At 44.3% G+C, this 12,176-nt stretch overlaps 1 protein-coding gene across 2 annotated transcripts in view; it reads right to left on the minus strand.

Annotated features, from left to right (window-relative positions):
• The window catches only part of PAWR (pro-apoptotic WT1 regulator), a 115,361-nt gene extending 103,426 nt beyond the window's left edge, over positions 1 to 11,935 (minus strand). The window contains exons 1-2 of one of the 2 annotated variants that reach the window (XM_059683700.1): positions 11,792 to 11,935; positions 10,681 to 11,341 (exon numbers count right to left, since the gene is read on the minus strand). In XM_059683700.1, coding sequence (XP_059539683.1) covers positions 10,681 to 11,205 — 525 coding nt within the window. In that variant the 5' untranslated portion in view covers positions 11,206 to 11,341; positions 11,792 to 11,935. Of the gene's footprint in view, positions 1 to 10,680; positions 11,462 to 11,791 lie in introns of those variants that run through there. The other variant, XM_059683699.1, reaches the window with a different exon arrangement.
• Between the last annotated feature and the right edge of the window lie 241 nt (positions 11,936 to 12,176).

Here is a 12,176-nt window from a genome sequence, read left to right on the forward strand (position 1 = left end):
GAGATGCAAATCAAAACAACAATGAGGTACCATCTCACACCTGTCAGACTGGCTATCATCAACAAATCAACAAACGACAAGTGCTGGAGAGGATGTGGAGAAAAAGGAACACTTGTGCACTGCTGGTGGGAATGCAGACTGGTGCAGCCACTATGGAAGACAGTATGGAGTTTCCTCAAAAAACTGAAAATGGAACTCCCATTTGACCCTGTGATCCCACTTCTAGGAATATATCCCAAGAAACCAGAAACACCAATCAGAAAGGATATATGCACCCCTATGTTCATAGCAGCACAATTCACCATAGCTAAGATCTGGAAACAGCCTAAGTGCCCATCAGTAGATGAATGGATTAGAAAACTGTGGTACATCTACACGATGGAATACTATGCTGCTCTAAAAAGGAAGGAACTCTTACCATTTGCAACGGCATGGATGGAACTGGAGAGCATTATGCTAAGTGAAATAAGCCAGTCAATGAAGGAAAAATACCACATGATCTCACTCATTCATGGATAATAGAGACCATTATAAACTTTTGAACAATAATAGATACAGAGGCAGAGCTGCCTCAAACAGATTGTCAAACTGCAGCGGGAAGGCCGGGGAGGGTGGGGGTGCAGGAGGTAGGGGGGTAAGAGATCAACCAAAGGACTTGTATGCATGCATATAAGCATAACCAATGGACATAAGACACCGGGGATAGGGGAGGCTAGGGGACTGTCTAGGGCGGGGGGAAAAAATGGACACATATGTAATACCCTTTGTAATACTTTAAGCAATAAAAAAAAAAAAAAGAATCAATGCAGAAAAGAGGAGTCCCCATAAGACTTGGCAGTGAAAAACAGCAGAGATTATGTGCCAGAGATACAAATGGTTGCAAGAGACCAAGGAGCTGCAGGTCTTAAAGAGACCATGCACAGACTCACTCACTCACAAACCCACACACTGTAAGTCCCAGTGCAGGGACAGCAACTCAGAAACAGCCAGAACACACAGGAAGGAACTAAACTGACTAACGTCAGGAGCAGGGCTGAAGGAGAAAGGATCAGGACAACTTTCTCTAGGGATGTAAGTGCTGGCATGTGTCATTACTCCTTTGTTGAACTATTATCCTTACCCAGCTGGCCCTGTCTGGCAGGCACCAAATATGGTGCCTCCATTAACCTGGCTAACACCATATCCCCTACCCCAGTGATTCCCTGAGACCACCTCCCTTCACCCAACTTACTCGGTCTCAGCCTCTTAGCAGCTTTCTAACACAAGCAGCCTGCCTCAGCTCAGCTGGAGGACTTTCCCAAAATTTCTCAAAGATCCACAAACCCCAAACAAGCATCACTGGCCTTGGCATGCCTTGTAGGTCTTGCTAAGCACCCACAAACCCAGCACAAGTGGTGACCAGTCTCAACCTGTACTGTAACTCCCATGAACTGGATCCAAGCCTGGCCTAAGAGGTGGCCAGTATTGACCTGGAACATAGCTTCCACTAAGCAGTCAGTCACAAGCCCGGCAGAAGGGGCAGAGTTGGCCTCAGCTCACAATGCGGCACCCACCAAGGGTCCCAAGCCCAGAACAAGTGGCAACTAGCCTCAGTTCACAGCACAGCCTGTCCCAAGCGCCTCCAAGCCCAGCACAAGCAACAACCAACCACAGATTACAATACATGGGAGTTACTACCAAGAGGCCCCAAACCCAGCATAAGTAGCAGTGGGCCTGCAACAAGTCTCTTCTACGAGGCCCCAGATCCAGCACACCTGGTAGCTGGCTTCAGAGCACACTGGTGCACCACCCAACCAGCTCCAGTAACAATACACCCAAAAGGCAAACTCAGCTGGCACCAGAGCCCCACTAAAGCAACTCCTGCTCCATGTGGTCAACCCAGGCAAAACAGCTCATCCACTATAGTCACAGCTAGCCCTCTCAACCAGTCCTGACAGTCAATCCCATCCACTGACATAACAACAGCAACTGACGCCCAACTACAAAGAAGGGCACACCCAACCCACACAGGGGACACCCCTGGAGCACCTAGCACAGGTGACGGGGGAGACTGCCAGAGTCCCACAGGACACCTTCTACATAAGCCACTCTATCAAAACTGGGAGATGGCCTAATACATAGAAACAAAGGGAGTCAGCAAAAAACGAGGAGACAAAGACATGTCCCAAATGAAAGAACTCGGCAAAACTCCAGAAAAAGAACTAAATGAAATGGAGATGAGCTATCTACCAGATACAAAGTTTAAAAATAAACTGGTTATAAGGATGCTCAATGAACTGAGGGGAAGAATATAGGGACTCAGTGAAAAGTTCAAGAAGACAGAAAATATAAAAAAAGAACCAGTTAGAAACGAAGAATACAGTAACTGAAATGATGAATACATTAGAAGGAATAAACAGCAAATTAGATGAATCAGAGGACTAAATCAGAGATCTAGAAGACGAAGTAGCAGAAAACACCCAAATGGAAAAGCAAAAAGAAAAGAAAGACTTTTTTTAAAAGAGGATAGCTCAAAGGATCTCTAGGACAATATCAAGGTTAATTCCACATCACCGGGTAACAGTAGGAGAAAGAGAGCAAAGCATTAAAAACATATTTGAAGAAATAATGACTGAAATCCTGATGATGAAAATAGAAATACAATGCCAGTAACTGCATAGAGTGCTGAACAAGATGGTACATTCCACGGCACATCAAAATTAAAATGCCAGAGGTTAAAGACAAAGAGGGAATCTTAAAACAGCATAAAAAAAAGCAGTTGATTACATACAAGAGAGCTCCCATTAACACTATTAGCTGAAACTTTGCAGACCATAAGTGACTAGCAAGAAATATTCAAAGTCATCAAAGGCAAAGGATTACAAGCAAGAATACTTTACCCAGCAAGGTTTTCATTTAAAATCAAAGAGATGAAGTTTTCCAGACAAGAAAAAGCTAAAGGAGTTCATCACCACTAAACCAGTACTATAAGAAATGTTAATGGGATTTCTTTAAGAAGCGCTTTTAAAATATAAGAAAATATAGGAAAGTAAAAAATGCTCATTGACAAAAGCAAATAGTAAAAACAGTACATCAGCAACTATAAATCTTAAAAGACAAAATTTAAAAGACAAAGTAGAAACATAACGTGTAATTACAACAATAAATTAAGGGATATACACAAACACACACACAAAAGAAGTAAATAAAGATAAAAACATAAACATGGAAAGGGTGATTAAAACTGTAGATTTTAGAATGTGTTTGAACTTAAGCAACCATTAGCCTAAAATAGACTACTACAACATAGCTTAGTATATATGAAGCATATGGTAACCACAAACCAAAAATCTATAGATTTATAAGAAATAAAGAGAAAGGAATCCAAATATAACACCATAGAAAATCATCAACCTATAAAATAGAGCAAGAGAATAAGAAAGGAACAGAAAAGAACTATAAAAATAATCAGAAAAAAATTAATAAAATGGCAATAGCTAACACCTATCAACAATTACTTTAAATGTAAATAGACAAAATGCTCCAATCAAAAGACATGGCATGGCTAAATTAACAAAAAAAAGAAAGAAAAAAAAAGACCTGTATATATGCTGCCTACAAGAGACCCACTTCAGATCTAAAGACACAAGCAGACTGAAAATAAAGGGATGAAAAAAGATATTTCATGCAAATGAAAACACACAAACAAAAAGCTGGAGCAGCAATACTTGTATCAGCCAAAATAGATTAAGTGTTAGAGGCTTTTTTCAGTAGTCTAAGCTTCTAACAAATTCTGGACAATATGTAATATGACTGTTATGTAAATGTTTGTAAGGTACAATGCATTTCCAAATAGATCAAGTTGTCCGTTAAAATATCTATAAAGTTTAATTAGAAGAAAAAATGAGAATGCTTAACATCCCAATAAGAAATTTCCATTAGATATCAACAACGAATTGTCAATGTAACCTGTACAGCAACTATAACTTATCATTTGGTCATCTTTAGAACATCTTACAAATATTATTTGATTTGATTCATATAACAATCCTGTTAGATAATAGTATCAATTTCATGTGAGATATTGGTAAACCAGTACAGGGCATTGAAGTCAGTTCTTCCTAAAATTTAGTGTGTACAAGAATTACTCAAGAACATGTTAAAATGCAGTCTCAGGTAATCCCTACCCTCCCCCAGACTGAGATGAACCTCAGTAATCAGCATTTTGAGGAAACAACATACAGGTAGTGCCCTCCCACTCCCCCGACTACACACAGCTTTTAGGACACTAATCCAAGTAACATACTAACACTGTTAGTGGTCTAAAACACCATTTGTGCTCTGACTCAAAGTTTCCAAATGATTAGATAAGCGATTTTCAACCGGTGTACAGCAAGAATTTTTGCAATACCTGACTATTTAGTCAGGGGCACTGACCTCTTTTCCCTTAGATTGTCAAATAAAAGAAAATGTTATCAATGTTGTGTTAACAGCCAACACAACAATCGATGGTGTGAAGGCCCTATTTTGAAATATGTATATAATAAGGTTACAGCTAGTTGGTTAATTCTTGCTACCAGAAATCCTTATATACAACTACAGGCACCGGATTTTTTTTACTCCTCACCCGAGGATATGTTTATTGATTTTGAGAGAAAGAGGAGGGGAATAAGGTGTAGAGAGAGAAGCATCAATGTGAGAAACATCTACTGGTTGCCTCCTATACATGCTCTGACCAGGAATCGAACCTGCAACCTTTTGGTGTACAGGTTGACATTCCAACCAACTGAACCACCTAGCCAGGACAGCACCTGATTTTTTTAAAAAGTCACTTTAGAGCAAAAAGGATTGGTAAATTCTATTATTATCTTTGTAACTCAATCAAAATTATACCTATTTTTTTGTCAGATCAGCAAAAAATACATTTTTTGGTATGCCACAGAATTTTAGTAGTTAGTTAACATGTGCCCTAAGATGAAAAAGGTTGAAAATCATTGGTTTAGATATTGGAGCTTTGCAGATCTCCAAGAACAATATGTAAAATTTTAAATAAATTGAAATGTTACATTCAGTTAAATTAAAAACCTTACACTAAACTCCAGTACAAATGGTAATAGGTCACCAAGTTTTAAGAAACTTAAAACGAAGTAGATTCTACCATTAATTTCATTTTTTCTGTGAAAGAGGGATAGAAACATCAATGATGAGAAAGAATCATTGATCAGCCTGCTCCCATATGCCCCCTACTGGGGATGGAGCTCCCAACCCAGACACCTCCCCTGACCAGGAATGAAACCATGACCTCCTGGTTCATAGGTTGATGCTCAACCACTGAGCACACTGGCTGGGCTGATTATTTTAATTTAATAGCTTCTCATGCTTTGAAAACTGTTGCTCTTTACTGAATGGGGAGCTAAGACTTAGGTACCTCAGGTTTTAGGAACATAACGAAAAATTAGGATAAAAATATAAAAGCACTTAGAGAGCACAAATTTATGAATATACTAAAATCCATGGAACACTTTAAACCCTGGTCGGTGTCTCTCAGTGATTAGAGTGTCAGCCCTCCACTGAAGGGTTGAGGGTTCAATTCCCGGTGTCTCTCTCCCATCAATGTTTCTCTCTGTCTCTCTCCCCATCCGTCCCTCCTTTCCACTCTATCGATTAAAAATCAAGGAAAAAAATATGAGGCAAGGATTAACAACAAATATCAAACACTTTAGAAGGATGAATTTTATGGTATGTCAATTATACCTCACTTTTTAAAAAGGAAAAAAAAAACACTTAGAAAATGTCAAATTCTAGTATTTCCCAATAATTTTAAACTTCTAAGACATTATATTAGCATTACTATTAAATAGCATAATTATTTTCTGGCTTACATCACAGATGCTAAAAACTAATGTAGAAATAATAAAGAGAATAAGGCCACTAGCTTAATAAAGATCTTAAATAACAATTTTAATGCCAATGGTAATATGTTTACTTGCTAAATTTTTCCAATGAAGTCCCACTTCATCTGCCTTTTATAATACGGCCATTTTCAAATTCTATAGCAATATGTTAGTATCTTATATTTTACTAAAATAATCTTTGTATTTATTAAATTCAGAATATAGCATATAATACTTTATGTATATAAAAGCCTAAGTGACCATTACAACTGACTAGAACGACCGGTCAACCAGTTGCTATGATGTGCACTGACCACCAGGGGGCAGACACTTAATGCAGGAGCTGCCCCTGGTGGTTAGTGAACTCCCACAGCCAACCTCCCACGACCCCTCCCCCCTGCTGGCTGCTCCCCCCCCCCATAGGCCTCGATCTCTGGCCAGGCTGAGGGACCCCACCCATGCATGAATTAGTGCACTGGGCCTCTAGTATATAAGATTAAGCACAAGGCTTTGAAGGCAGACTATCGCTGCTTCTTACCACAAACTCAGGCAAGTAACTTACCCTCTCAGCAGGCCCCCATCTTCCTTTAGGGTTGTGCACCAATATATGTAAAGTGCTTAGAAGAGTGCCTGGCACTTAATAAAGCACACCATAAATGTCATCTACTTTAATTGCATAATTATTTTTATGGAAAAAAGCATCTCATCTTAGATAACTCACTATAAATCATAATATTAAAAATTCAATTTACTTTATCAATGAAGTCAAACATTTAGGAAAGTCTGGCTTATATCTTATTAAGCAACCTCAGTGTTTATGCTATATTTTTCCAACTCTGACTCACTATTAGTTCCTCCCCTGACTCACCACATAGACAGGTAGGTAGAAAGTCTGGAATATAATGGGCATTCCAAATGGCATTTCTTAATCTACCTGGATTTATAAAGTTTACTAAGTGGAACTTGTCCCATATAATGTTGAACAAAAATGCTGAGTAATTATTACTTACATTTTGCTCATTTAAAAATGCTCCTTTAAACTATGCCAATCACTGCTCTATGCGATCAAGAGTCACTTTAAACTCTCTAAGCATCCATTTTATTTCCTCTGGAAATGGGGATAAAAAGAGTAAATGTAACTACCACATGGGATTGCTGCGAGCATTAATTAAGACAACACATAAAGTACTTTAGCCAACTACTATGAAATCAGTGAGTTTCAATATATGTTACCTTTTCTATTTAAATCAAAACCTTAGTGTCATTTGAGTTCTACCTATTAAAAGAGTTTATTTTCTATGGTAATCATCTGTTAATCCACTCGTGCAAACCTACTCAACCGCAATAACAAGCACTCTGAAAACAGGGGTATATAAAATCTCGGAAGCCTTCCTCAAATACACCCCTCCTCCCTGAGTTATGTACTCTGCTCAGGAAACAGGCTGTACTTTAACACTGTACTTACCATAACTGCCTTTATTACTTGGGAGTCCCTTGTGGGCAAGGCCTGTGTCCTATTCATTTCTGTAACCCAGACTACAGCCCAATAGTCCTTAAGCTTGACTCACATTAGAATCACATGGGAAGCTTATCAAAATATTATTGCCTGGGATCCATCCCAAACCTACTAAATCATAAGGGGATCAGGGAGGAAGAGGGCAAGAGTAATCAGCACAGGAGCGTATTAAGATCCTCACATGATAATGATGTGCTGCCACAGTTAAGTACCACTGCACTCTTTTAAAATACTATACAAAAAGGTATGTATACATGCATGTATGAATATATGGGTATAGAAACATAAGACTTAGCTCAAGACCCTCACCTTCAATAGCCTCTCTCAGCCAATCAACTCTTCCCTTTAAACACACAATATTTCTAATAAGCAATTAATTAAAACTATTAAGATGACTTTTAAACTAACTCAGTTCTTAAGTTTTTCATGTAATTACTAGAGGCCCGATGCACGAAATTCGTGCAAGGGGCTCAGTAGTTCCAGTCACTCAGCCCTCCCAGCCCTGGCTTCATCTGGAATGTCGGTCTGCTGTTCGGTCTGATTAGCATATTAGCTCTTTATTATATAGGAGGATGCCTTAGCTTTCCTAGATTACAGTCTTGCTACTACTTCTTTTCATCACAATGCTAATGATATTACCTGGACACAAACATGTAGTAACTATCTGACTGATCTAATAAGCATATATAATAATTATTGGCAGGAAGTATGTCACATCCAATATGGGCTCCCCCCCCCCCCCGCCAAAAAAAGCTCTTAAAAAACCTCTAACTTTGTAAATGAGAACTGAAGTTTATCTCACTAATAAGCATCTGTAAATTTGCACTTTTTATTATAGTCCTCAGACCCAGTATCCACCCAGTATTTTACCGTCATCCACTGCTTTCAGTTTTTGACCTGCTTCCTTCCTAAGAGTACCTTCCAGTTGTTTTTGGTATACTTACATGCTAAGAGCTTATTTTAGCATGCTAATCTAATATAAACTTGGTTGGGAACAGGGTTTGAAAATAAGTCTTACTCAACACTATATATAATACAAGTCTACTTTTGAGTATTGACAGATTGGTGGTTTTCTGCTTTGATACCTGAAAAAATTGTAAAATACTATATTAACTTTTAAAAACAGAAGTGCTAAGTAGTATGGCCCACAAAGCTCCGCATCTGGTCTTCTCAATGTTGACTAATAGAAATGAGCGGCACAAATTCTAAAAATCAATAAGCAAAAGATATGAAAATGGTTCACCTTCAAAGTTTTGAGCCACCTCAAAGTATTTTACCACTACTTTGGGAGGAGGCATCAGGAAGCATGCCTGCTAATTAGATACTATGGTAAAACATGACCATGTTTTGTTGAGTCCTACAGCATGAAACAGAGCCATAGTAACCACAAAAAGAAAGCAGTCCTCAATTCCCCATTCAATAAAAAAGGTTCAAATTCCACAGACAAAAAAAATGGTACCCTGGGTTGTTTGTTTTTAAGGAAGATTAAATTTAGGAGTTGCCAACACCCAAATGAAAAACATTCCAGAGTATTAGACTCAATTGTAATGGGGAGTCATCTACATTCTCAGCACTATGTTCCTTACCCAAAGCAGAAGTATTAACAAAGGATGTTTCTTAGGATCTCACAAGATACACTATACTTATTTCCCTCAGTAAACATTACCCTTGTTAAAAAAACAAAAATGTATCTTTTTAGCACAAGCAGCCAGACAAATAATGAAATCTAACATCTGACAGTGTATTTCCCAAATAAGAACCCTGTCAGATGAATAATGAGGAAAAGATTGAAAATGACAAGTTCTTTTATTTGGACCTCCAGCTACTTTAAAAATAAGTTGAGGAATGTAGTTTTTCCAAAGCCTTGTCTTCAGTTTCCCCTCAATCTTCATATTTTTAACTAAACAAACAACAAAAAAAACCTAGAAATTTGATTACTACTTTTAGAATTCCTTCTTAAACAATTTAATGAGTAACAGATCTTTTGTGCAAGTAGCAAGCCACAGTGAACAGTTCTGCTGGCCGATAAAAATCTCCCTGAACCACTCATAAAAATATACCCTTCAAAGACAAACTGATTTTCCAGGTGCGGAAATCATATTAAGACTTAAACATTTGGGTATGTTTGACATACACGCCAACTTAATGCCAATGCTTTTTTACTTGAACCACAATTAAAGTTAGTAATTCTTACTGTCTTCTTGGTGTCAAAGTTGAATAAATTAAAGACCAGGAGTAAAAAAAAAAAAAGAAAGTAAAACCTAAAGAGCCAATGAGGAAAAGATGCAACTAACTACTTTGGGTGAAACAAGGTTGTTGAATCACTTCCCAAAACCTGTGAGCTACTACTGAAGTAATCAAAACTTGTATAGGATTGTATTGTTTTGTTTTGTTGTGGGTAAAATGGTGCAGCTATTCACTAAGTAAAAATGTTTCCCCAGTCACTCTAATGGAAAGATGCTACTGCCTGCAGAAATGTTTTGAGACTGCTCAAAAAAAAAAAAAAAAAAAAAAAAAAAGACACCCAACCCTACCACAAATGTTTTCCAGAACACACAGAGCCAAATACTTAAATACGAGGAGAAAGCGTCTCAGAAAAAAATTGTGAGATGCTACAGCGTTCCTATTGTCCTAAATATCACTCAGAAACAAAAACAAAACAAAAAAAAACTGTGTGTGTGTGTGTGTGTGTGTGTGTGTGTCTGTTGGAAAGCGCTATTTCCAAAAGTTGGCTTACATATGAAACAGGGCATATATTCATTTGGACTTACTGGGTGAGTGAAAGATAACGCTGTCTGGGATATACTCAGGCTAAGGCTTCTTTTCCTCGACAGGTGCTACTAAACACTGCTAAGAGAGGAGATAATCTGATCATTTGAGCCGGACACGTGAGAAACCAAATAAAATCTGTCGTCATCACCATTAATCAATTTTTTCTAACTGACCGAGCATAAAAAAAAAAATAAAAACCGTCCGACGGAGCAAGCTCTGGGGCCTGGGGCCAGGCCAGGAGCTGTTTCCACCGCCGCAGAAACGGATCCCGGCCGGAGCCCTCAGCCTGCAAGCCTGCGCAGCACGTGTCCCGCTCGGGGTTGGGACCTTCCCGGGAAGCATCTGCCCAGAGTGAAACTCCATCACCCCCGCCCGCCCGCCCGCCCGCCAGGATCAGCGGCAGGCGCTGCCGCGGGAAAACGCTGGGCCCGGACCCGAGGGGACCCGAGACCCCGGAGGGAGACGCGGGAGGCAGCAGCCCCCGCCCCGCGCCCGGCCGCGCCCCCGCTCCCGGCTCACCTCGGCCGCAGGGATGTTGACCACGCCGGTGGAGCGCCGCTTCTCCCGCAGCTTCCTCTTCTCGATCTGCCCCTTGCCTTTCCGGGCACTGGGGCCCGCGCTCTTGCCCTTCTCGGGGGCGCCGTCCCGCTCCTCCTCGTCGCCCCGGGCCGGCGGGGCCCCCGAGGCGGAGGCGGAGGCCGCGGCGGCGGCGCCGGCGGGGGGCTCGTCCTCCGGCCGCCCGGGGCCGGGCGCCGCCCGGGGCAGCGCCGCGGGGCCCGCCGCGCAGTTCACGCCCCCCGGAGCGGCAGGTGCGGCCGCGCCGCCCGGGAGGTTGTTGTTGAGCTCGACGGCCGCGCCGGTCGTCGAGGTGCCCAGAGCGCCCGCCGGGGGCTTCCCGGCCGCGTCGCTCCCGCTCCCGCCCCCGCCCGGGGCGGCGGGGCCCGGGGGGTTCTGCTTGGCGCGCAGCTTCTCGCGCTTCGCCTTCCACTCCTCCAGGAAGTCCGTGGTGCTGCCGCCGCCGGCCCGGTAGCCACCGGTCGCCATGTTCCCGGCGGGCCGGCCGGGCGCTCACCTCCGGCCGCCCCCGGCCCCGGCCGCCGCCGCCGCCTCCTCCACGCGGCCCCGCAGAGACGAGCGCACCGCCTCGGGCTCGGGCTGCCCGGTCCCCAGCCGCCGCGGTCTGCGGGAAACACACAGGGCGGGAGGGAAGCCTGAGGTCCGCGCGCCGCCAGGGGGTCTGCCCCGCGGAGCCCCCACCCGAGCGCGCCCACTGGTCCCGCCGGCGAGCGGCCGCCGAGTCCCCAACCTGCAGGGCGCCTCCGACACACCTACACGGCGGCCGGCGATCGCCGCCCCCAGGGGAGGGGACAGGGACGACCCCGCCCCCGCCCCGCCCCCCGCCCGTCCACTCAGGGGTCCGCGCCCGCGCCGGTCGGGGGACCCGCGCAGACCCCGCCACCTGTCGGCCCGTCGCCTCTCCCGCGCTCGCTGCGGCCACCGCCGGTCGGGTCCCCGCCACCGTCGCTCCTACCCCCGAGCACGGCGCGGAGGGGGGACTAGCCGCCAGCTGTCCAGCCGGGTCTGGAAGGGGCCGGGGCGTGGGGAGCGCGGGCGCCCGGGCAGCCCTTACCTGGGGGAGTTTGGGGGATGCGGCGCGGGGCTGGGACCGGGCTCCCAGGTGAGCCGAAGAGGCGGCGCCGAAGGAACCACTGCCAAGTCGCCAAGTCGCCGTCCGGAGCCCCCGGCTCTGCCGGGAGGGAGGGAGGGAGGGATCGAGGGGCGGGCAGGGAGCCGAGCGCCGCCGAAGCCGGCGGAAAGGGCCGAGCCGGGCGGAGGGGCGCGGCCGCGGGGGGTGGGTCCGCCGCCGCCCCGCCCCCGGCGCTCAGGTGCGCGGCGCCCGCGCCCGCCCGCGGCCCGGACCGCACATTCCTGGGCTCGCGGCCCCGCGGCGGCCGGCCTCGCGGCGCCTGGGTCCCGGGGCGGGAACGGCCCTGCGCGCCCTGCACCCGGCTCCT

The sequence above is a fragment of the Myotis daubentonii genome, chromosome 2 (genome assembly GCF_963259705.1).
Source record: "Myotis daubentonii chromosome 2, mMyoDau2.1, whole genome shotgun sequence".
Lineage (NCBI taxonomy): Eukaryota > Metazoa > Chordata > Mammalia > Chiroptera > Vespertilionidae > Myotis > Myotis daubentonii.